A 26,492-nucleotide genomic window follows, 5' to 3' on the forward strand; every position below is an offset into this window, starting at 1 on the left:
TAGTGTCATCTTTGCATGGTCTCTATTTAGCCTTATAGATATCAATTTGGGATTGATAACTTTCTAGTTAACGATGTATTTGGACAGTTATTTCAGAAAGAGCACTGGCTACTCCGTGTTCTCGTTTCTTTCCAGGCCTACTGTACTTTATTGTGGACCCTCCAGGTAACCCCGGTCTACTACTCCCAGCCTATCGAACCTCTGACAAAGCAAGAATGTCAATATTGTATCTTGTCGTATTGTACCGTTTAGTTGAATGACATTAGATATAGTTATTTATTTTTGTTGCTGTAGTGTGGGCTCCTCGAAAGCTAAATTGATTAACTTGACTTTCTGGATATTATTGTGAGATTTTATTCCCAGCTCACTTGACCGACTATCATCTTTATAGACTTCTAAAGGAAATCTTTATAGTAAGGATTAATACCATCCGTCTCCCCGTGCCGAAAGCGTAATAAAGGAATAATAATACAAATATTCGTATCTGCCAGTCGATTGGGGTTTTACTGTCATGTCAACTAATGTATCCTTTTCTACTTTTCATTTAGTTTCCTTTGTCAGTATATTTCCTAAATCGACTACATGTCCCACATCTTTTTTGAAAGAAGTAAGTAGAAGAAGAAGAAGAAAGTATTTCCGTAGGACAGTTGTCTTGTTTTGCCTCGTTGAGTCTGGATTGAATCTTGTCTGAATCGATTGCTGTGATTCATTTGTTCAGTTTATATCTTAATTCTTTCAGCTGTTTTAATCTCATTTCTAAAGGAACAACTTCTGGAAAATCAAAAATGTTCTTTTTTGTGCTTTCTCCTTTTCTTACAGATTGTTATTTCCTCCTGATAACAAATAAGTCTTTTTCTTCACAAATATTTAAAAAAGTTAATCAAAAACAGCCATCCTGGCTAGAAGTTATGGGCACATTTTCGAATTATAAATGCCAGGTGAGTATGGAAGTAAACTCCAATCTTTCACACGAGTAATATTTACAAAGCTAGTCTTGAGGCAGCCCAGTGCCATGAATAGTCAAACAGTTCGTGGTAACGAACTGTAGTAAGGAGCGGCCCGGCTCAATAGTAAACGAAACTCTAAAAAAGGGAATTTCGATGATAAAAGATATATCAAAAGAATCGGATATTTATGCTGATTTTAAATATATAAGTTTCATCAAATTTAGTCTTTGTCATCAAAAGTTACGAGTCTGAGAAAATGTGCCTTATTTTGGAAAATCAGCGTATCAGAGAACCCTATAGAAAAAATTTCAAGGTCCAATCTACAAAAATGTGGAATTTCGTATTTTTTGCCAGAAGACAAATCACGGGTGCGTGTTTATTTGTTTTTTTTTTTTCCCCAGAGGTCATCGTATCGACCAAGTGGTTCTAGAGTGTTGCAAGAGGGCTCATTCTAACGGAAATGAAAAGTTCTAGTGCCCTTTTTAAGTGACCAAAAAAATTGAAGGGCACCTAGGCCCCCTCCCACCCTCATTTTTTTCCCAAAGTCAACGGATCAAAATTTTGAGATAGCCATGTTGTTCCACATAGTCGAAAACCATAATAACTATTTCTTTGGGGATGACTTACCCCCCACAGTCCCTGGGGGAGGGGCTGCAAGTTACAAACTTTGACCAATGTTTACATACAGTAATGGTTACTGGGAAGTGTACCGACGTTATCAGGGGGATTTTTTTGTTTTGGGTGTAGGATTCAGGGGAGGGGGCTATATGAGAGGATTTTTCCTTGGAGGAATATTTCATGGGGGAAGAGAAATTCAATGAAAAGGGCGCAGGATTTTCTAGCATTACTATTAAAAAAATAAAAAAAACAATGACAATATAAACATGAAAAAATTTTTCAATTGAAAGTAAGGAGAAGCATTAAAATTAAAACGAACAGAGATTATTACGCATATGAGGGGTTCTAAAAATACTTTAGCATAAAGAGCGAGGTATTTAGGAGGAGATAAATACTTCGCTCTTTATGCTAAAAAAAATTAAGTAATTTCAACTATTTATTCTACGGCCTTTCTGATTCAGGGGTCATTCTTAAAGAATTGGGACAAAACAAGATTTAGTGTGAAGAGCGAGGTATTAACGAGGGGACCAACTCCCTCATATATATAATCAAAAATATAAGAATATAAAAGTTTGTTACGTAAGTTAATTCTTAAGTTACGTATATTTTTTACTGATAAAAACGTTCGTTAAAAATTAAAAGATCTAGTTGCCTTTTAAGTAACCGAAAAACTGGAGGGCAACTAGGCCTCCTTCCCCACCCCTTATTTCTCAAAATCTTCTGATCAAAACTAAGAGAAAGCCATTTAGCCAAAAAAAAAGAATTAATATGCAAATTTCATTTCAATAATTTATGTACGGAGAGCCAAAATCAGACATGCATTAATTCAAAAACTTTCAGAAATTAAATATAAAAAAAACAAGTTTTCTGAAATGAAAGTAAGGAGTGACATTAAAACTTAAAACGAACAGAAATTACTCTGTATATGAAAGGGGCTTTTCCTCCTCGACACCCCGCTCCTTGCGCTAAAGTTTGATTCTTTCTTGCAACTCTACTTTTTAAAACATTAAAAAAACTTGAGCGTAAGGAGCGGGGTGTCGAGGAAGAAAAGCCCCTTTCATATTCGGAGTAATTTCTGTTCGTTTTAAGTTTTAATGTCACTCCTTACTCTCATTTCAGAAAACTTGTTTTTTATATTTGATTTCTAGGATAAGCAGATAATTTGGATGTTTTCCAGTTATGAAAGTCATCTATATGTTACCAGACTAAGGTTGTATTAACAGGTATGAAGAATTTTGAAATATATAGTCTGGTCACAAGAAATGCAGATTAAGACCTAAATTGTGCCTACCTACAAAACTGCTTGTAACCAATTCTGAGCCCTAATGTTTTTGATGGGTCTGGTTTCTTATGGCACTTGGTATTAACCAAGTGACATAGCGATCACAAATTCTGTCGGTCTGTCCCTGTTTTTCTACTTTAGGCACTTCCAGGTAAGCTAGGACGATGAAATTCGGCAGGCGTATCGGGGACCAGACCAGATTAAATAAAAAACAGTCGTTTTACCGATTTGACCATCTGGGGGGGGGGAGTGGGGGTCGGCTAATTCTGAAAAATAGAAAAAATTAAGTATTTTTCACTTACGAACAGGTGATGGGATCTTAATGAAATTTGATGTTTGGAAGGATATCGTGTCTCAGAGCTGTTATTTTAAATCCTGACAAGATCCGATGAGGTTGGGGGGCGTTGGAGGGGGGGAAACCTAAAATCTTGGAGAACGCTTAGAGCGGTGGGATCGGGATGAAACTTGGTGGGAAAATAAGCACAAGTCCTAGATACGTGATTGACATAACCGGAATAGATCCGTTCTATTTCGGGTAGTTGGGGGGGGGGGGGGGGTAATTCTGAAAAACTTGAAAAAATGAGGTATTTTTAACACATGAACAGTTGATCGGATCTCAATGAAATTTGATGTTTAGAAGGATATCGTGTCTCAAAGCTCTCATTTTAAATCCCAACCGGTTTTGGTGACATTGGGGGGAGTTTGGGGGGAACCTAAAATCTTGGAAAACGCTTAGAGTGGAGGTATCGGGATGAAACTTGATGGGAAAAATGAGCAGAAGTCCTAGATACGTGATTGACATAATCGGAACGGATCCGCTCTATTTGGGGGAATTGGGAGGGGCGGTTTGATTCTGAAAAATTAGAAAAAATGACGTATTTTTAACTTATGAAGATGTGATTCGATCTTCATGAAACTTCATATATAGAAGGACCTCGTAACTCAGATCTCTCATTTCAAATCTCAACCGGATCCAATGTCATTGGGGGCAGTTAGGGGGGGGGGGGACCGGAAATCTTAGAAAATACATAAAGCGGAGAGATCAGGATGAAACTGGATGGAAAGAATAAAAAGAAGTCCAATATTCGTGACTGACATAACCGGATCGGATCTGCTCTCTGTGGAGTTTGGGGGGGCATAATTCGAAAAAATTGAAATAATGAGGTATTTGTAACTTACGAACGGGTGATCAAATCTTAATGAAATTTGACATTTAGAAGGATCCTTGTGCTTTAGAGCTCTTGTTTTAAATTCAGACCAGATCTCCTGACATTGCGGGGGGGGGGGTTGTAGGGGGAAACCAAAATTCTTGGAAAACGTGAAAATTGGGGTATCTTTATCTTAAAAATAGATGATTGGATGTTGGTGAAACTTAATAGAAGTATCTTGTGTATCAGATTCTCCATTTTTGACTCGAATTGCATCTGGGGACATAGGGGCTTGGAGGGGGGAAATAGAAATCTTGGAAAACGCTTAGAGCGAAGAGATCGGGATGAAACTTGATGGAAAGAATAATCACAAGTTCTAGATACGTGATTGACATAATTGGAACGGATCCGTTCTCTTTGGAGGAGCTGGGGGGGTGTTAATTTGGAAAAATTAGAAAAATTGAGGTATTTCTAACTTAAGAACGGGTGACCGAATCTTAATGAAATTTGATGTTTAGAAGGAACTCATGTCTCAGACCTCTTATTTCAAATCCCGACCAGATCTGTTGACATTGGGGGGATCTGAAGGGGGAAATTGGAAATCTTGGAAAACACATAGAGTGGAGGAATCGGGATGAAGCTTGGTGGGTAGAATAAGCAAATGTCGTAGATATGTGATTGACCTAACCGTACTGGAGTCGCTCTCTTTGAGGGAGTTAGGGGTGGGTTTCATTGCTTTGGTGACTTAGGTGCTTCTGGACGTGTTAGGACGATGAAAATTGGTAGGCGTGTCAGGGAGCTGCACAAATTGACTTGATAAAGTCGTTTTCCCCGATTCGACCATCGGGGGGGGGGGGGCTAAAGGGGGAGGAACAATTAGAAAAAATTAGGTAATTATAACTTGCGAGTGGGTGATCTGATCTTAATGAATTTTGATATTTAGAAGGACCTTGTGACTCAGAGCTCTTATTTAAATCCCGACCTGCATGAAGCCTCTGATTTTTCTTTTAAATCAATCTATTGATTCTTAGAATTTTGCTAGAGCTCATACCATATGAACTTTTGGCTCTTGGCTCTTTCGACCTCGTCACAAGTGCCATATGAGCTCTTAGCTCTTGTTTTTAAGTGCATTTGTAAATTAGAACACCTTGTATCAGCAACTATTAATGTATGAGTTTTTTTATGTTCTAGCGGGTTGTTCTTATAAATGTCGTAGATACGTGATTGACGTAACCAGACAGGATCCGCTCTCTTCGGGGGAGTTAGGGGGTGGGGTTCAGTGTTTTGGTGACTTTGGTGCTTCTGGACTTGCTAGGACGATGAAAATTTGTAGGCGTGTCAGGGAGTTGCACAAATTGACTTGATATTTCCCCGATTCGACCATCTGGGGGGCTGAAGGTAGAGGAAAAATCGAAAAAAATTGAGGTATTTTTAACTTACGAGTGGGTGATCGGATCTTAATGAATTTTGATATTTAGAAGGACCTCGTGGAGCTCTTATTTTAAATCCCGACGAGCATTAAGCCTCTGATTTTCCTTTTAAAGCAATCTGTTGATTCTTACAATTTTGCCAGAGCTCATACCATATGAGCTCTTGGCTCTTCCGACCTCGTCACAAGTGCCATGTGAGCTCTTAGCTCTTGTTTAAACTACATCATAGCACCGCGATTTTAAGCAAGCCTGGGAAATGACTGCTAGAATAACCTTTTGTCAAATATTTCATTTCTTTTTTATTCATCTTTCAATTCTACGAAACGTAAAATTTGAAGTAACTTCGTAAGAGAAAGAGCTAAATACAAATGTTTAGTGAAACACAGCACTGCCCATCTCTCGAGCTTACTTTAGCTGCATTAATACGATGAAAATTGTACTATTTCAATATCACGAGAGCTAGTCAAATGTAAAAAAAAAAATCACCTGAGAAAAAAAATTTTCCCCATACTAAAAAACTCCCTGAAAATAGTCCCTTTTCCGTTAGTCCACTTAAACGTATGACCTATTTTATTGCAAATGGTGTCTTAGAGAAGAAATTTTGAGACTTAGTGAAAATACTATGTTTTAATTTGTGATGTAAATTTATTTTTATTATGTTTTCTGCTTAGAGGCCAAAATTCTATGTTTTAATTTGTGATGCTATTTATTCGTACTATGTTTTCTTTTTAGCCAGTTAAACTAACCTGCCTACATACCTTCTGCCAAACGTGTATCCTGCAGTGGGAACGAAACCAAAGAGATTGCCCCATGTGCAGGGCTAAGTATACAACAATTAGCCGTTCAGATAGTCTTCTAGTATGCTGCATTGAGAATCTTATCGAATCTACGTGTACTCAAGATGAAAAACTTAAAAGGGCTGAACTTGTAGCTGCGCGTGTAGGTATGTTCTTGTGACTTTATAAAACAAAAAACTTACCTGTAAATAAAGATGAAGGTACATCATTATATCTATATGATTTGTCAGAAGATCCTTCACCCTTGAAATTTTCGGAGGAATAATTTAAAAAATTATGTTTATTGTTATAATTTATTATTTTTTTATTTTATTTTTTTAATAAATAAAAATAATGATGTTTATGCCTGAGCTGCAAGGAAAGTGCTTACAAACAATTTTGTTCTTCGTTGATTTTGATGTCACGCTTGGGCTACAGAAGTGTAGAAGCGAGGGAGCAAGAGCTTATCATTATATTTAATTTTGCAATTATTGATGCTTTTGGAAATCTAATTTTGTTGCACCAAGTAACGTTGCACGTAGCAATTTTGTTGCACGTAGCAACGTTCGCTTTGAAGCTATTATTTTGTAGAAACCTCTGTAATGCAAGGCAATTCATCCCGTATTGATTTCCTAATTATGTGTTCACGCAGCTACGTGTTTATGTGAGTGCTCGGTTGCAAGACCTCTTACCGACACTAATTTGGTTCCAAATATTTTGTGCTAGTACTATGGCTTTGTATCTATTTATATTCAGCATGCAGATGGGTAAACCTCTGCTTCATGCTTCGTCTATTAAAGTTCTTTAAAAATATAAAAAATAAACTTGAAATTCTGCAACTTTCTAAAGAAAAATTCCTAAATTACAAAAAAGTTTTACAGCGTACAACTGACCAAAATACTCAACGTGTAATTTTGTTTATTGACAAGTAGTCAGGGAGCCGCATGAGAGAAATGATGATGTTTAATGGTTTGAGTGATCAGCTGGCAGCAGAAGGTTTGAGAATATGATCTGATGTAATCAATCATGCTGAACACGAAAGATAACGTTATACAGTCGACAAATAAGTGCTTCATCCCTGTTTTCCCGAATTCCCCAAAAAACTGTCTCAACTGATAAAAATTCCCTTAAAATCAATAATAAATTCCAAACTGGTCAATTATTGGTAAATTAAAGGAAATTATTAAGGTTTAGCATTTTTTTTCCAAAATTGCTTTGTCTCTTGCTTTACAATTGCAATCTTAAAATATCGACTGAAAATATACCATAATTTATTGCATTTTGGGAAAAATTTTGTTCCTTCTTGAAAATTTGCCTTCATAACGTGTGTTTCTTATTAATAGACTTGGTAGAAAATTTAGTCTTCTCCAAAATTAGTGATCTAGAAACTTTATGACCCTTTTCATTTTGTAATTATTAGTGAAGACACTATAGCCCGGATAACAATAGGCAATTATCCAGCACGAAAACGCCTGTCTCGGTGGATCTCTGTGACTTACCTGAACAGAAAAACTGTCAAAGCAATATAATTTATGGACGTGTATGCTGCTGCTGCTGGAATGGAGCCTGATGCATGAAATATAGTTACTGCTGGTAAGATTTACGTGTGAAACTTTTGAAAAGAATAAAAATCCAGTAATGGAATTGAAACGCTCCCATGTCATCTTCTAATCTTATTCAGCCAGGAAAGTGTGGCAAGATTTACCAAAAGCAAAACATGCAGGTGACAACAAAATTCAGATATCTCCTTGGTTTGCCAGTTGGTCAGAAGGTTCTCATTCGGACTTTTTTTGCGATCTGGCTTCTTTATAGCGTTGCCAACGCAGCTTATGAATGAGTCAAGTGACTCAGTAGAATCTCGACCATAATTTGGTTAAAAAAAATTTATCTGCTAAATATGACGATAAAGCTGATATTCATAGTATAAATATTGGGTATCAGCGAGTGGCTCCCCACTTTCCCTCTAGCCCAACAGTGGTGGAGGAACCCATTCAGACTTTCAAGAAAACTGTCAGAGAACTAGGACTGAGTTTCCACCGTTGTCATACGTGACCAGGCTGGATATGAAATTGAACATGCTGTCAGAGCAAAAGATCTGGTAGCATATTCTAAAGTTGTCCTCAGACAGGGTGGTTTCAGTATTTTTTTCAACTTTATGGGTGCAATCGGTTGTAGAATGGTGTGCTCTGGTTTAGAGAAGCTGATTTATGAGACCGGAATTTCACTAGAAAGAACCAAAGAGAAACTGATGTGTGGAGAACCATATTGAAAAGCCCTTGCTGCTCGTACCTTAGCTCTTGAAGTTCTTTCTGTCCATACTGGGAAGCTTTTGAAGATTTTTGCATGGAGTTAAATGATTTCTCTTGTATTACTATTATCGTGAAGGCTTACTCTGGAACGGGAAAATGCTAAAAAAGGATACTCCTGTTGATGAGAACATTCACAAAACTAGATGATTGGAATTCGATGCTATCAAATTCCAAGGCAAAGGATGATTTTCCTTTCATTTGACGATTTTTAAGAATTACTTCTTGTGCTGCAAGCAGCTTTAAGTCTCAGGCACTCTGGAGGCTTTCAAGGCCGGAAGAAAACAATGATGTTAAACAAAAGTGGAAGTATCGATACTGGATTTGAAATGCGTCAAAGTGGTACCAGAAATAGGTGGATACTAGAGTTGTGTTGCACCAGGACTGCTAGAAGGGGGATATTGGTATTGTATATGTTGACGCGAATGACACAGACATTGTTGTCCTTTTGCTTTATTATCATAATATATTCTTTGGGTACCATTGAAATTGTGAAAAACGAAAAGTTTATGTCCGATTCTGTGAATATTCAGTGCCTGTGAATCAGCTTTGCAGGAATTCATCAAACGATCTAGTTTTTTTTCATCTGCCCTCTTCAAGCGTTTTCGGGCTTTGATGGAGTTTGTTTTATGTTCTGTTAGGGAATAAGAGTATTGGCTAAGGCTCTCGAGAAATGAAGATTGCGGGAGTGGATTGCTTTAATTGTGGAAGAAATAGAGAGGTCTAGATTTGATCTTTCTGTGCAAGAAAAATTTCTTTATATATGCAGGGAAGTCATTGTCGCCATCTGTGGTAAAAATCCACACCTCCTTACTTCTCCTTACGACCTTTAAATATATTTATATCCTCTATAGTCTACAGCACAAACTCGAATATTTGCCTCCATCTGACGCTACCTTTTAAGTACTATGCTATGCGCGTTTCCCTCCAGTGGGTTATTTTTTTTTACAAGCGAACTGACCAAAGTTTGACGTTGATGTTTGGCTGGAGTTTCCCGGATTTTAAGGTTAACTCAGTTCTGTCTACCCTGAAGGTATACCCATATAGTGTAGTCCCTGAGTACTGCTCGTACAAGTGGTGTACAGAAAATTGCTCGTGTGCGGGAGGTAGACTGTGCGATTTACTTTGTGGCTTTGGTGGGAAATATTTGAATGCTTCTTTTATGCTGTATAGCTAATCTTCCTAGTTCTGTAGTTTTCAAAGTTTCTTTTATGTATCATTTAGACTCAGGTAAAAGATTTTACAAATGCTTACTGATCACCTACTAGTCACGTTTTTGGCGATTGGGTCCCTGAATGGGTCATATTATCTGTCAGCATTGTTTCCTTTTACTTCGATTAACTATAGTACAACATTTTCTAATTTTGGAAACATGTCAATTAGCTAAATAAGTTAACTTAATTTTTCATTTGCCTGAATAGAAATTATCAGTCAATCAAGAGGATAAAGAAGAAGAAGAAAGGAAATTTCTTAGGTCTGAGTCTTGTAAAGGGAGGGGGTATTGAAGAAGTTAAAATGATCCAATAACAACTTATAAAGTGGTGTTTGCAGGCAAAACTAAGTAAAAAGAACGTTCTGAGAGGGTTTTTTGAGCAATTTCAAGAAGAAACATGGTCTAAAGTGTCCGAAAATTATTATTCTTTTCTTATGAAAGTGACACTCATTTACACTCGAACATTGTCTTAGTAGACAGTGTTCGAGTGAGCCTTTCCAAAGCTTATTTGTTCTTACTGGCTGTCATACATATGCTGCTTAATGGAACTTTTTTGGAACTTAATGGAAGTTTTTATTTGTGGGCTAAAATTTAACAAAATTTGTTCTAATTTTGTCCATATTTTGTTGTAATGTCAGGTTCTTTTCATTTAATTCAATGAATTGAAAACAACCAATATTAATGTTTTTAATTCTTCAAGTGTAAACCAGTATGCATGCAAAATGAAAAAAACAAAATTCTACAAAATAAAGTCTGATGTCTTGAATTTTCTGATTTTTTCAACTTAAATCTCTATGGTTCAATCCACTAAGAAGCTACCCTGTCCATGTACTCAGGACAATTCTCAAGACGGCGCGGTAGGGCTGTTTTAAAATTACGTATTTATCAAATTTACAAATGGTGAAAGTAAATTAAATGCTAGGATTAAAATAAATCAAATTAATGTGGCAATAATTCCATTTCTGGACCAAACTTGTGGTTATTTTTCATTTTGCTATACAATAAACAAATTTTGGTTGATGAAAAACTTATATATATTTGAATACACTAGTAGATGGACTTGCCACCGGTGTAGAACCTCTTTAAGTGCTGTATTGCTGTTTAATGTAGAAAATTACTGAGGTGTACTTGTGACTGTTTCGAACCATATTGTTCTTCAGTTCTCTAAGAAGGAGATTGCACATTTGGCTTTCAAGAAAATATAGTTATAAGCTACTCATATTTCTCTGGTCTCACGCTATGATGAAAATCGAAGAGTATCTGAAAATTCAACATAGATTCTCGTTTGTTCTTGCTGGTTGTCAATCCCATACTTTTTGATAGAACTTGTTGAAATGATGAAACTGTTTATTTGAGGAACAAAATTCAATCCAAAATAATACTGATTTCGTTAAATAATTTGTCGTAATGTCAGGTATTCACCATATAATCGTCATATGGAAAATATTTAATGTTAAGATTATTTTTTCTTTAAATGTAAACAACTGTTTATGCTAAATAAACAAATAAAATTCTTGAAAATGAGTTTCGACGTCTTATAAAAGTGACTTGTCGCTCAAGCAATCTCTTTTTAAAACTTTTGTAGCTTTGGGAGTTAATCTGATAGTAATAAGGTTTATCTAATACCGTTATAATTAATGTAACAGTGTTAATCTAGTAGCACTATACAATCATTAATCCAGTAGTTAATCTAATTACGATGCAGGAGCGGTGTCTTGAGATTCGGCATTTACGGAGATACGGTACTAAAAATTCGTAGTTTGAGCTTCAGCATCGGCTGAAGACAAAGGGCCCATTCGTGAATTGCCACAATTGACCATCTTTCATCGAGAGGAGTGGACAATTTGTGATTTTAATCTGATATTTGATTCTAAACATGGTGAAATTTTCTGTCCCTTTTATTAGCGATCTTCTCAGTCAAAACGATTGACACCTCAGGGTACCAGGGACTTAGATCCAGCATTTTATGGGGGGGGGGCAAGAGGAGTCTATATCCGGATAGTCAAGGGATATGGGCCATATAATGATTATATCTCTGAATTGTTGGGGAGAAAATGGCCCCCTTGCCCCCCCCACCCCAAAGAAAGCCCCTGCAGGAACTCCTCAAGCATTCGAACCGCTCAAATGATAATTCCTTTGTACCAATTTTAACTTTTTCCTAGTATGTATGCTAGAAGACTTTTTGAGACTGCTCTTGCCTGAACTTTAAAAACGAATTTTTGTTCCTTTTAATAAAAAAAAGACGCTTTTTGAATATGCGACATTAATCAGAACTGAACATCTCTATCTCCTACACAAAACGCTAGAAGTTAAATGATTTATCCAAGATTTTTTGTAAAGTCGGTTGTTGCTTTTAGTTTTTTGTCATTTATTTGGACCTTTATCCAAGCTCTAACAGTTATGGCAAGACCACCCAAAAAAGTTTAAATAGTTTGGCCGCACAAACTGAAAAGTCTATTAGGACAAGATAGGCAATCTTTTAAGGTCATGTATCATCCTATAGCGTGAAAGTAGAGACAAGATTTTGAATGCAGGGTTTTATCTTGTTTTGGCAAAATGAAGATTTTGTTTTGATTTCTACCCAGTTTATTTTCCCTCAAGCAATTGACAGGACTAAAATAGATCAATAAAAACTTTGGCCAACATGTAAATAAATTCAATTATGTTTGCTTATTTCCTAGAGCTAGAAAAGCAATTACTCCCGTCAACGTCTGACAGCGGCCAAACGCGTGGGTCCAGAGGAAGAAACTCAGGACAAAGGTAAAAATAATATTCTCTTATATTTTTTTCTTGTGCATGTATTTTCTTTTGCTGCAATAGTGAATAGAAAAATGCTTAGTTTATAGGGAAGGTAGTTATTCTTTCAGCTGAAACTTCTGTATTTTCCCTTGTAGCCGTGCTTTCTTGCTGACGCAAAACTTCTCATGGACATCGGATGCAGGGAAAATGCACGCTGAAGTATTTATGTCAAATCAATTCACTTTTTCCATTGTAATGCCAACAATAAAACAAGTAACATGTATTTAGACATAAATCCAATTAATATTTTTAATGGATGCGTTTTCATTGGTTCAGTTGAGATATCTCAATCCAGTGTTTGAATCTCCATAGCACATAACTACGCTGCTAGAAATGAATGAACCGGGACCAAAAAAAACACAAAATAGCTGCTTTTGCCCAAAAATGCAGCTTCGTGAACCAAGTGTTTTTCTACGAGTATAGGTTAGTTGACTGTTGACCTACGTGATTTTTTCCACCTTACGCATGTTTTTTAGTGTGTTTTGATGAACTTGACTCCATACATCAAAATCCAAATATTTTTCTAAAACCTCTCCCCCTGGACCCATCCTAGGTACATTCACATCTGAAGACTGTGATTTGCCTCTGGCTATTCAAAATTATGTAGTTTTTGAGGCAGTATCACATTTACATTGTGTTGCCACGTTCAACAGTGAAAATACATGAGCAAATCTAATTAGTCAACTTGACAACACTGATACCCAAAGAGAAATAAACTTCGAAGGGAAAGTCAAAACTTCTTAAGGTGCTGGTGTCATATCTTCTTAGTATATTTTTTTTGGGCTGATTTTTTACCCACGTTTCTGTTGGTTTTTTATTTGGTGCCTGCTACTACTGAAAACCTGCATAATTTTATTAAAAATTGAATTTCCGACTTTGCTATTTTTTTTAAATATATTTGACTGTGATAGTTCCCAATTAACCAATCTCAGTAACCAGTTCTCACTTTCACTTCTTTTGTACTTCATTTTTTTAAAGCTAGACTCTGACGGGAATCAGATTTCGGAGTTTAGTCTCCCAAAAAGAAGGAAAATAAAGTCAAGAAACTTTTTTACGAAACTATGGGTGGTTTAAATTTCCAAATTAAATTTCTGAATTCAGCATTTATTCCCTAATTACTTGTTTTTTCAAAAGTCCCAATATCCCCATATTTGCGAAAACAGTGAAGAAAATCGTCAGACCTATGGTGACGAACAGCGTTTAATTACATTTTCAAATTCAACTTAAAAAATTCGATATATGTTAGTAATTAAGCTAAAAAATCTGAGTTTTATTTCTGGGCATTGTAGTAGTTTTTATGGCACTTGGTATATAACAATATACCAGTGATATATAAGCAATTGGAAATTCTGTCGGTCTGTCGGTCCCGGTTTCGCTACTTTAGGCACTACAATATACCAATTGACACATAGCAATCGCAAATTCTGTCGGTCTGTCTGTCGGTCGGTCGGTCCCGGTTTTGCTACTTTAGGCACTTCCAGATAAGCTAGGACGATGAAATTTGGCAGGCGTATCAGGGACTCGACCAGATTAAATTAGAAATAGTTGTTTCCCCGATTTGACCATCTGGGGGTGGGGAGTGGGGGGCCGGTTAACTCGGAAAAAATAGAAAAATGAAGTATTTTTAACTTACGAACGGTTGATCAGATCAGAATGAAATTTGTTTTTTGGAAGGATATCGTGTCTCAGAGCGCGACCGGATATGGTGACATTGGGGGGAGTTGAGAGGGGGAAACCTAAAATCTTGGAAAAGACTTAGAGTGGAGGGATCGGGATGAAACTTGGCGGGAAAAATAAGCACAAGTTCTAGATACGTGATTGACATAACCGGAACGGATCAGCCCTCTTTGGGGTAGTTGGGGGAGGGGGCTAATTCTGAAAAATTAGAAAAATTAGGCATTTTTGACTTACGAACGGGTGACCTGATCTTAATGAAATTTTATATGTAGAAGGATCTTGTGCTTTAAAGCTCCAATTTTAAATTCCGACCAGATCCTGTTACATTGGGGGGAGTTGGAGGGGGAAACCGGAATTCTTCGAAAACGTGAAAATTGGGGTGTTTTTATCTTACGAATAGGTGAACGGATCTTAATGAAACTTGATATATATAGAATGATCTTATGTCTCAGGTTCTCCATTTTCGACTCGAATTGGATCCGGGACATAGGGGGTTGGAAGAGGGAAACAGAAATTTTGGAAAACTCTTAGAGTGGAGAGATCGGGATGAAACTTGATGGGACGAATAAGCACAAGTTCTAGATGCGTGATTGACATAATTGGAACGGATCCATTCTCTTTGGAGGTGCTGGGGGGTGTTAATTTGGAAAATTGAAAAAAATTGAGTTATTTTTAACTTAAGAACGGGTGACTGGATCTTAATGAAATTTGATATTTAGAATGAATTCGTGTCTCAGAGCTCTTATTTCAAATCCCAACAAGATCTTTCTACATTGGGGGGAGTTGGAGGGGAAAATCTTGGAAAACGCTAGGAGTGAAGGAATCGGTAAGAAGCTTGGTGGATAGAATAAGCAAATGTCCTTTATATGTGATTGACGTAACCGTGCTGGATTTGCTCTCTTTGGGGGAGTTGGGGGGAGGGTTCAGTGATTTGGCGAGTTTGGTGCTTCTGGAGGTGCTAGGACGATGAAAATTAGTAGGCGTGTCAGGGAGTTGCACAAATTGACTTGATAAAGTCTTTTTTCCAGATTCTACCATCTGGGGAGCTAAAGGGAGAGGAAAAATTAGAAAAAATGTATTATTTATAACTTACGAGTAGGTGATTGGGTCTTAATAAGTTTTTGATATTTAGAAGGACATCGTGACTCAGAGCTCTTGTTTTAAATCCTGAACGGCGTTAAGCCTCTGATTTTCCTTTTAAATCAATCTATTGATTCTTAGAATTTTGTTAGAGCTCATACCATATGAGCTCTTGGCTCTTAGCTCTTCTTGCCTCGTCATAAGTGCCATATGAGCTCTTAGCTCTTGTTCTTCCTTTTTCTTTTACTCCATCTTTTAACCCAAGCTGGTTTTTTATAATAAAAAAAATGGAACAAAAATGAGGAAAAACAAAATCCATAATTCAATTAACACATTTCCAAACCATATAAACAACTTCAGACGTATCTTCGCCACGTCGTCTTAAGTACAAGGAGAATAGAGAAAAAATAAAAACAAGTGAGAAAAAATGAAAAATGAATGTAACAAATGGCGGGAAAATGGAAATGAAAATTCAGTCGGAATAAACTGAAACAATTGAAAAATTTTGATCAAACAAGGAAATAAAAAACATTATCGAAACTAAAAATTTAAACAAATAAGGAATCGGAAATCAAAAGGGGCCATATTCTGTATTTCTGGAATTGGAATCAAAAATTATAAACAGACCGTTTGTACAAAAATCAACTGACGAAAATCGGACTGTTTTACTGCGTAACGCAGCTGTATAAAGGATGACGAAATGTGTCATTGTCAAATCTCCTAGAATTCGCCTGTTTTTATAATACTTTAGGTTGTTCCAAAATTGTTTGTCATGTATATAGCATTAATGACACTGACCATCAAAAACACTGTCTTCAAGATCTTGTATATATTATTACATTAAAAAGAAGTTTGTATACTCATTTGAGACACTTCAAACTTCTTGTAAATTCATTGCTTTTCCTATTCTGTTGATGTTCAGAAAATCATGAAATTAGGTATTATAAAATTTGTTTACTCATGCAGGAAGGATAGAGTATATAGGCAGGGAGTAGGGCTCATGGTGAATATGAAAGCTGCTAAGTCTTGTTTAGGCTGGGAAGGTATAAATAAATGAATACTAGTTGCTCATTTTATGACTAAAAAATTCAGGATATCAGTTATAGTAGTCTATGCACCTGTTGAACCGACTGACGGAGATGCTAGTGACTCAGATAAATTTTACTTACAATTACAGGAACAAATAGACAGGGTACCAGGTAGAAATATGGTGTTTTTACTAGGAGATTTTAGCGCCCAGGTTGGTAGAAATAGGGATAGATGGTATCCTATTCTAGGTAAATTTGGTGTAGGAAAAGAAAACAGTAATGGCTACAGACTTTTGCAATTTTGTAGGTATAACAACCTAGTTATAACCAATACAAATGTCCCATAAGTTGACATGTGGAAGATGACATGTGGAATGGTTGAAATTTGACAATGTAGAAGATGAGTGGAACAATTTTAGAAAAACAATTTGTGAAGTTGCCGATGGTGTCTTAGGGAAAAAAGTTCAGACTGCAGCTAGGAATATTAGTGAAAAAGCTTTATGTTTAATAGAGAGTAGAGGAGGTTTGTACAAGAATTATCTGAGTGATAGATTGCTTTAAAAAATGATTGCTTTAAAAGGAAAAATAAAAGGAATGTAAAGAAAGTGGAGAAATCATTAAAATATGAACTAAGGAGGTGTGAAGTGAAGGTCATAGATAAAATTGCTGAGGAACTGGAAGATGCAGCTAGAGGGCATAATAGTGAAATATAATACTGGTATGTTAATAAATTGCGAGGGAGTAGTCAATCCAGACTTGTTTCAGTGAAAGATAGGAATGGGGCCACAATTAGTGATAAGGAAAGGGTTAAAGAGCAATGGGCGGGACCTCTTGAGAATGTGCTACACCGAGATACAGTTGCAGGAAAAGATACAGAGGAAAATGAAAAAGTTTGTGATATCTTGAATTTGAAGGAAGATTTGTTTCGTGAGAAAGAATTAGCGACAGTACCAAAAAGGATTAAAAAATAAAAAGGCTCCAGGTGCTGATAGCGTGGTAAATGAGTTTCTTAGACACGGTGGCTCTAAGGTTTAAAATAAGCTACTGAAGACTATGAATATGATTTTTGAAAAGGGGGAAGTACCTAATGATTTTAAGAAAACCTTAATTAAACAACTGTATAAGAAAGGTGATAAGAATGAGTGTAGTAATTATTTAGGCATTAGTCTGGTCCCTGTTGGTAGCAAATTACTTAGTAGTATGATACTTTTTAGACTGAGAGATTCTGTATACAAAGTTTTAAGAGAAGAACAGTGCGGTTTAAGAAAAGGTAGAGGATGTGTCGACCAAATTTTCACCCTTAGGTTAATAATTGAGAAGTGCCTTAGTTGTCAAACACCTTTGGTCCTCAGTTTTATACAGTATGAGCAATTGTTCGATTCTGTTGATAGAAGAGCTTTAGCAAAGGTTTTATCCTTATATGCTATACCAGACAAATGCATTGAAGTGATTAGTGCTATGTACGAGAATAATACTGCTGCGGTTAAGGTAGGAAATGAGGTTAGCAGCTAGTTTTGTATTAAATCATGAGTTAGGCAAGGTTGTGTTCTATCCCCCTTTATATTGATTATTTTGATGGACCTTGTCTTAAGGAGTACAGGAAAGGAAATGGGAGACCACGGAATCAAATGGGGAGGAAAAACTCTCCTGGACATAGATTATGCTGATGACTTATGCATATTAGATGAAAGTGTGAGCAAAATGAATGAACTTTTAGAGTTTTTGCGAGTTCAGGGTGTTAGAATAGGTTTGAAAATTAATGTTAAGAAGAATAATTCACTAAGGCTAGGAATAAGTGAAGATGAAAAGGTTACATTCGTAATGAAGAGATTGATCAGGTGGGCAGCTTCACTTTGCTTGGTAGTATTATTAGTAAAGGTGATGGGAGCAATGAAGATGTTAAAAGATGAATAGCCAAGGCCCAGGGTGTTTTTTCACATTTAAAAAAAGTTTGGAAGAATAGAAGATAAGTCTGTAACCCAAGATATTGGAAGGTACAGTGATGACAGTGGTCAAATATGGCTTTGAAGCATGGGCTTCAGATGAAAGCGGATGAAAATTTACTAGATGTTTTCCAGAGAAATTACCTTGGGATTGTTCTGGGTACCCGGCTGACTGACCGTATTTCAAACAGTAGGCTCTACGAAAACTGTTGTTCAATCCCGCTTTCTAGGGCTATAGTGAAAAAAAGGTTGAGATGGCTAGGCCAAGTTCTGCGGATGAAGGATGACAGATTGCCAAAGATTGTTATTTTCGGTCAACCTTTGGCTAAACTGAAAGTAGGTCGTCCTCGTCAGGCGTGGGAGGGTGTCATTAATAAAGATTTAACTGACATAGGAACTTCTTGGAGGGTATAAAGAGGGAGGCTTTGAATAGATTGGGTTGGAGGAGGGGCATGCTTAGCTCTGTTGGCCTCTGGCGGCTTAGTGCTGCGGTGAGTTATTAGTAGTAGTAGTAGTAGTAAACATCATTATCGGGAAATATTAACTGAAAGGCTATATTTGAGCGATTAAATTTGGCCTCATTGTTACCATTAACACACAATTTGACGAATATATTTTTTACTGTTTGTATCTAGGATGTGATTCTGCATGAACTCCAAGAATTTTTATTTTATTTCATTGTGTTATATACTATTATATAATTTTATTGTTAAGCTCTTATTTACGAGATAATAGAAACAGTTAGATTCAGAGATTGTTTATGAGCCATGACGGTAATAGTTCTAAGTTGGTACTGAAAAGGTACTACTGTTTGTGGATGACCAAAGGAACCAGTGACAAGTCCAAGAAATGGCAAAAAAAAAATTACTTTGCAGCGTTTTCGGTATTAATGAGTGCCAAGAAAATTTGCACATATTTAGTTGGACATAATCAATCTAAGAAAAGGAGAAGGGAAGTTAAAGTACATCTCCGTTGTGGGCATTTCTATAAAACAAGGTGCTCATCAGCTATTTAAGTTGAACCTTCTGCCAATTTCTCAAGAAACTTTCAAAATGTTTATCTATATAGATAAAAAGAAATGAATGTTCGTACTGTGTGTACCGTATGCATTACTATACTGTTCATTCGATCACCGAGAAACTGTAAGAAGCTATTGAGCACACTCATGCGAAAATACCCTCCCTCTTAGAGTCCTCTTAATCTTTCGAGTACTTCGTGCTGACTGAATTTAGAGACCCCTGGACACAAATACTTGCTAGTTGCTTCTGTTCACATTAATCACACTTTGTGGATTTTATTATCCAACAACATTCGACGACTAAGTTGATGATCCTAACCTAAGCTTTCGAATACTTTTAATTCTAAGAACACGATCATTATTTTACATGTGGGATAGTTTTCCAGGGGAGAATTGTCGAGACTAGTTTTAGGTGGGGAAAATTTTGGAGGGGGAATTTATGAGCAAGAATTTTTTAGAGGGATATACCGCGGGAGGGGGATTTTTCCCGGTGTTTGTTCTTTGAAATTTCCTCCGCTGAAGCATTTCATCTTATGATGAAAAACTCAAAATTAAGTTTTTATTTTTTGTTTACTCCAAATTTAACAGACTGACTAAGTCCGTGCTTAAGGATTATATCAGAGGGGAGAAGGGTCAAATTTGATGGAACCTAAATAAAAAGGATTTTTATAAACAATTTAGAAAAAAAACCGGAAAATCGTAAATTCTAAAAGTTAGATATCTTAGGGAAAAACCCAGGAGGGGTGGGATTTTCCTGCGCATATACCTGTCATTGAATGTACTCCATTTATTTTTTTAGTAGATAGTATGTAATATATTAGTAAATTAGTTGCAGAATTATGAAAGAACTCGGCTAATAAATTTTTTACATTTGAGGGAGTATAGGCTAATATTTTAAGTAGTTTAGTTCTATAGGGAATATGATTACATATCTTGTGAAATACTTCGTGCAGGATTCGAAGAAACCTCTGCTCCTGTCATAATTTGGTAATGGCTCTCAAACTGCTGGTCTGATTGACTACATTTTAAAAATATATGTACCATCCCCCCCTCCCTCAATTGTTCATTCCTTTTTACTCGTAAAATTTAAAATGTAATAAACAGAAGACAAAGTCTGCCAAGGTCTGCCAAAAACCAATAATATGGACTGCATGTATTCTTTGGTAAAAATATAGGTGTTTATTATTAATATTACTGGACAACTCACCAAACATAAGCCTTATTTTACAACTCACCAAACCGTATTTCATTAGATGTCATAATGCCTGGGACAATGAAAAATCAACAACGAAAAAAGTACAATGAAATCTCATGGTGTGAAGATAGAACAAAACTGCTAAAAGATTCAATAAAATGGCAGCGGACAGAATAACAACAGGATTACCTCTTTCCCCTGACCCTCAGAAGCTATATCCCCGGATTCCATAGTATCACTAGTTCCCCTAGGAATTATATAGGGTTTCTGATAGAAATACAGACTCACATGTACTTTAACTTCCCTTTCTTTCATAGGGGACGTGGTGTTCCTGCAATGCAGCCAGCACATATCAGAGTGGGCACTATGCCGACTACAATAGTCCAACCAGCATCTCCTCATCAAGTGCTCAGAGTTACACGCATGCCAGGTCAGCATTCATGGGCAGTGACCGCTAATGGTAGAGTAATTACTGTTCGGACGACCCGTGGAGGTCAGTGACCACCATGGAGATTCTAGTTAAGAAATATCTTCATTAAGAGAAATTTTTATGTTAATCTTTTTATCGCTCATTTGTACTTTATTGAAATATACGGAATTTATTAAGAATTTTTTTTACCCTGAAAAATGTCATATCCTTGGAGGGGGATGAGGGGTTCTTGAAACTATATCCGAAAAGCCAGTGGTGAGCCTTGTACGAACTATGAAAGGTTTTCATATCGACCCGCCTTACTCGATTGATAGAGGTGGGTAAATAAGGCCAAGTTATGTGTCTTTTATCCCAAGTTTAAGCAATTAAGCAGTCAGTTCTCTTTAGAATTATTTAGTAGATTGCTCCCCTTGTCATCGGCCAAGCTAAAGTAGACATATCATATTTCATCACTATTATACCTTTAGCTTGTAACCAATCTCTCTTTTTTCTTTTCTTTTTTTGCCAAGCCAACCGCTTATTTAAATCCAGTTGTATAGTTCCACAACTAAAAGTCATGATTTGAGGATCTGCTGACTGCCTTGGTACTGCATCTGCTTGAGCAATCTTAGCCGAGAAGTCGATATGTTAGACTAGCAATCTTATTTCCTTCGAGGAAAGAGTTCAAGTTGTGATGACGGCAGTGCTTTCGCTTGTGTTCAGATGCTGTGAGTGGGGAGCTCACGGTTAAACAAAGCCCCGTGTGACATCTGAATCTCAGGTGCCAGGCGAGTCGGAAAAACGCCTGGTACTGTTGTAAGCTAGTAATTTTTGTAAAACGGCACGTACTTGTTATGATTTTTTTTTTTTTTAACACAATCGTTTTCATGACCATAAACATTTTTCTAAATATGATTTTGTTGTGCCATTTTACGTTTACGTGGCGTCTCCATAAGGGCCATACTGCCTCAGAAACCTCTTCAATCTAAGACAATTATATTTACGTAACACTGTGTTCAAACAGCTACGTTTTTTTACACGAAAATGTTTTTTCTGCTACCCATGCTTATCAGATGCTGTGAAAAGAGACCTGTTCACATAAATTTGGTTTGTTCCATCTGCTAAATCTTGAACGGCAACACTGGAAGCATGGAATTGGATAGAAGCCATTTTTTTAATAACTTGGTTTCACCGACTCAGTTAAAAAATTTGGCCTCCTTGTTAACCCATCACGATGTATGAACAGATGTATGAACATATATACTGACAGAATATATATAAACGTCCTTTTTTTGGCGAAAGCCGTATTATGTGAAACTAGGCTATTTGTATCCGGGTTATTAAAGAATATGAACCACAAGTTCAAATTGAAGACAAGAAAAATAAATAATGCAATAACTGAAGCGCTTTCGGTTTGAAAAAAGAAAAACCGGATATTGAATTCTACATCAGAGTTTCTCACTAGCCTTTTATTTTATTCATTTAAAGTGACAGATCAAACGAAACAATAGATGTTCCTAGTGACGATGAAGATCTGTCTAGTGATGACAGCAGTGATGAAAGTGAAACTACTAATTCAAGTGACGATGAAGCTGTTGATTCAAGTGATGAATCCGAGGAATCAATTGAAGGACTACCAGGATCGTATTATTGTGGCTATGGACGATGTTATAGCTGTCGTAAGTTTTTTGAATAATGTTCATGCCATACCATAGTCACGTTTATCAAAACGTTTCAAAAAAAGAATAAATAAGTAAAAATTATAAATGTTCCGTGCTCTTTGATGATTTTAGTGTCATATTTGCAGTAGAGAAGGAAACGTTCTTAATGACAGATTAAAATATATTTAAAATGTGACATTAATTGTTCCCGGGTGTCTTGTCCAAATTAAATGTATATGTTTTGTCAAATCTACCATCACTGGTGTTTCAGGTTCTATCTTTCCTAATTTCAAAGAAAAAAAATGCCTTCAATCATCACTCTGATTAATCCATTTATAAGAACACTTGAAAGTTGCACTGAGGTTGATTGCGCGTTATTCTGTTATTATTGACTAGCATAACTATAGAGTAGCTTGAACTTGAATTGCTTACAGGTTAATATATGTATTACTAAGTTACGGATATGAAAAAAAAAATTCCATATAAAGATGGCCAAATTTGTGCAGATAGGGTATTTGTTTATAAGTCTCTCATCAAAAAGAGCATTTACAGTGATAATAAACTATTTTTGTCTCGTTTTATGTAGCTTCATCTGCGGCTTTGGCAATATTCATTCATTCTCGATTTTTCTTTTATTTATTTCTGTACATGTTAATTTTTCCTGATGTTATAACATGCCTCCGCTTCTCCCCCTATATATTTTAAGGTTTATAAAAATTAGTTCAAGTTTCCGATTTAAGTAAAGAATAGGTCTTATGCATCGACGGCCTTTATCGATGCACTTTCAAAACATTTGTGACATCTGGATGTGAAAAAATCTAAAGACAGAAATAAAAATGGGGAAGAATTTTCAAATGCACTTCAATTAAAGTCGAAGGACTCGAGTTGTCCTATTTCAGAAGGGACTGTCTAATTTTTCACCAAAGAATTATACTGGGAGGGGAATTCTCCCCAGACACTGGTCCAAGGGACCCTTCCCTCAAAAAAATTGAATAGATATGGCGTAGAAACACATTTTAATTCTTATTTAAACTCCCGGCAAAATTTATCTGACTACGTTTCTGTTTTAGATTAAGTTCCAAGCCTTTCTTTTGGAAAATTCCATTGCAAGAATCTAGGTCATGACCACTTCTAAAGGTAACATGTTAATAAAATAAAAGTAGTATCGTTAGATTCCTAATTTTATGCTCTTTGCAACTGTCATGGTCGCTTTTCTGACAATGCTACCCTACCCTGAATGTACCTAATGGTCCCAAATAATATATGTCTTCGTTGCTTTTTGTCTAGATAGTAGGACATCCTCTTACGTTGCAATATTATGCTAGAAAAAACAAGAGCTAAGACCTCATATAGCACTTGTGACGAGGTCAGAAGATCTCATGTGGTATGAGCCTTAGCAAAATTCTAAGAATCAATAGATTGGTTTAAAAGGAAAATCAGAGGCTTAATGCCGGTCAACATCTAAAATAGAAGCTCTGAAAAACGAGGTCCTTCTAAATATTAAAATTCATTAAGATCTGATCACCCACTCGTAAGTTAAAATACCTCAATTTTTCTAGTTTTTCCTCTCCCTTCAGCCCCACAGATGGTCGAATCGGAGAAACGACTTTATCAAGTCAATTTATGCAGCTCCCTGACACGCCTACCAATTTTCATCGTCCTATCACGTCCAGAAGCACCAAGCTCGCCAAAGCACTGAACCCCACCCCCGAACTCCCCCAAAGAGAGCGAATCCAGGCCGGTTACGTCAATCACGAATCCACGACATTTATAAGCGTTTTCCAAGATTTTCAGTTTTCTCCTCCAACTCCCCTCAGTGTCAACAGATCTGGTCGGGATTTGAAATAAGAGCTCTGAGACATGAGTTCGTTTTAAATGTCAAAGTTCACTAAGATTCGAGTAAAAGTTCACCCGTTCTTAAGTCCTAACCTTAATTTTTCTAATTTTTCCAAATTAACAGCCCCCAGCTCCCCCAAAGAGAATGGATTCGTACCAATCATGTCAATCATGTATCTATAACTTGTGCTTATCCTTCCCATCAAGTTTCATTCCGATCTCTCCACTCTAAGCGTTTTCCAAGATTTCCGGTTTCCCCCTCCAACTCCCGAAATGTCACTGGATCCGGTTGGGATTTAAAATGAGACTTCTAAAGCACAAGATCCTTTTAAACATCAAATTCTGATTACCCGTTCGTAAGTTACAAATACCTCATTTTTCTAATTATTCCGAATATCTCCCCCCCCCCCCAACTCCACAAAGGAGCGCGGATGCGGTCCGGTTATGTCAGTCACTTATCTTGGATTTTTGATTATTCTTCCCATCAAGTTACATCCTGATCTCTTTGCCTTAAGCGTTTTCCAAGATTTACCTAAATAAATTTACCTCACCATGTTTTGTCGGTTGCCCTAGGTTTGTTTCGTGACAGATAACAGTCAGTGTGAGTATTAGTTATCTCCAACTGTTACTCCATGAGGAATTCAATATAATTAAATTTCAGTATAACATAATTCAATGTAATATTTTTTTTATGTTTTTCAGTTTTTAGAATTTACCTAAAGCCAGCTAATTAAACACTAATCAGATACTAAAATCAGTGTTTAACCAAGTTTCAAGCTTTTAAGCTCTTTTAAACTTAAATCTGATTGGTTCAAATTTCAGAATTTGATCCCTGACTGCGTCCAGTGTCTGAAACCCAGTTAAATGCCATAACTCACCAATCAGGTGAATTTTATTATGAGTGGAACTGACTTCAACTATATGTCAGCAATAGCTAAGTTTTGCCATTAACTAAAAAAATTTGTTATAGGCATATATGTATAAGTTTTGCTGAAATTGTCAAATATGAGGTCTATTCTAGATTAGCATTAAATAGTTAACCTAGAAACCTCTGTAATTTCAAACTCTGGCTGTTACGCCCAAAGAGAATTCAAGCTAAAAAGATTGCTGAGTTCCATCTTTTCTACAGTTGATTTTAAAAAACTTTTTCCACAAAACAAGTTTTTTTTTAAAGTAAAGAGCTCCATTAAGCCAAAAAAGAGCAGAAATAAAGTCAAATAGTCTTCCAAGCATAAAACTACCACAAATCATTATCAATAAATGAATGAAACTCAGAAAGAACAGAAATTACAATAAGTAGCCGAGTCAAAATCAAAACGTGCAAAAATTAACATATGTAGGGTTGATAACCCCCATGCCTTCTCAAGACTAGAACATAATTTGCACTTTGCTGAAAAAAATGAACTTGGATTATCAGTTTAATTAACATATATCGATATTTATTTCTTAAAGTTTTGATTATGTTTCCTTTATGTAATTAAAAAAAGTAGAAACACTTAAGATGTATTTTGTTTTTAGTAGTGCTTAATTTCAATTAAAAAAAACAGCTAGTTGTGCACAAATAATGTAAAGTTAAATTGCGTCAGGAGTAAAAAATTTTTTGCAGACCCATGAGGTTTTTTTTGTGTTGTTGTCTAAGTGTTTGAGAATGTTTTAGAAAGGAGATGAAAATTTATTTCTCCGAATGAAAAATTATGCCTAGGACAAATAAGGTTGCTTAATGTGAAATGTGATTTCGCATGCCCGGAGTTTTTTTTAGACAATTTCTTTGAAGATTTAAGAAAATATGATTTCAAAGAGAAATACCAGCCTGTATTCATATAGTGATGTTGCTTGGTTCTTTTTTCTTTAACAGTCTTTGTCATCTTCTGCCAAAGCTTGGTTTCGTCATATAAATTTATGACATGGATAAAGATCGATAAAGATCCTCCAGAGCCGTTGCTGGTGCATAGGGAATCGAATTGACGTTCGATAAAGATCCTACAGAGCCGTTGCTGGTGCATAGGGCATCGAATAGACGCTCGATGAAGATCTTCCTGAGCCGTTACTGGTGCCTAGGGCACCGAATAAACGTTCGATAAAGATCCTCTAGAGCCGTTGCTGGTGCATAGGGCATCGAATCGACA

General features: G+C 36.3%; 1 protein-coding gene across 2 annotated transcripts in view; it reads left to right on the forward strand.

The window, feature by feature from the left end:
• LOC136038523 (E3 ubiquitin-protein ligase rnf8-like) overlaps positions 1-21,069 on the forward strand; it is a 42,281-nt gene extending 21,212 nt beyond the window's left edge. For both annotated transcript variants that reach the window (XR_010620231.1, XM_065721630.1), the window contains 3 exons: positions 6,158-6,368; positions 12,402-12,480; positions 20,778-21,069. Coding sequence is in view for 1 of the 2 variants with exons in the window: in XM_065721630.1 (XP_065577702.1) it covers positions 6,158-6,368; positions 12,402-12,480; positions 20,778-20,961 (474 nt within the window). In the remaining variant the exon portion in view is untranslated. The remainder of the gene's footprint in view (positions 1-6,157; positions 6,369-12,401; positions 12,481-20,777) is intronic.
• Positions 21,070-26,492: the final 5,423 nt, after the last annotated feature.

Source organism: Artemia franciscana, chromosome 18 (genome assembly GCF_032884065.1).
Source record: "Artemia franciscana chromosome 18, ASM3288406v1, whole genome shotgun sequence".
Classification (NCBI taxonomy): Eukaryota; Metazoa; Arthropoda; class Branchiopoda; order Anostraca; family Artemiidae; genus Artemia; species Artemia franciscana.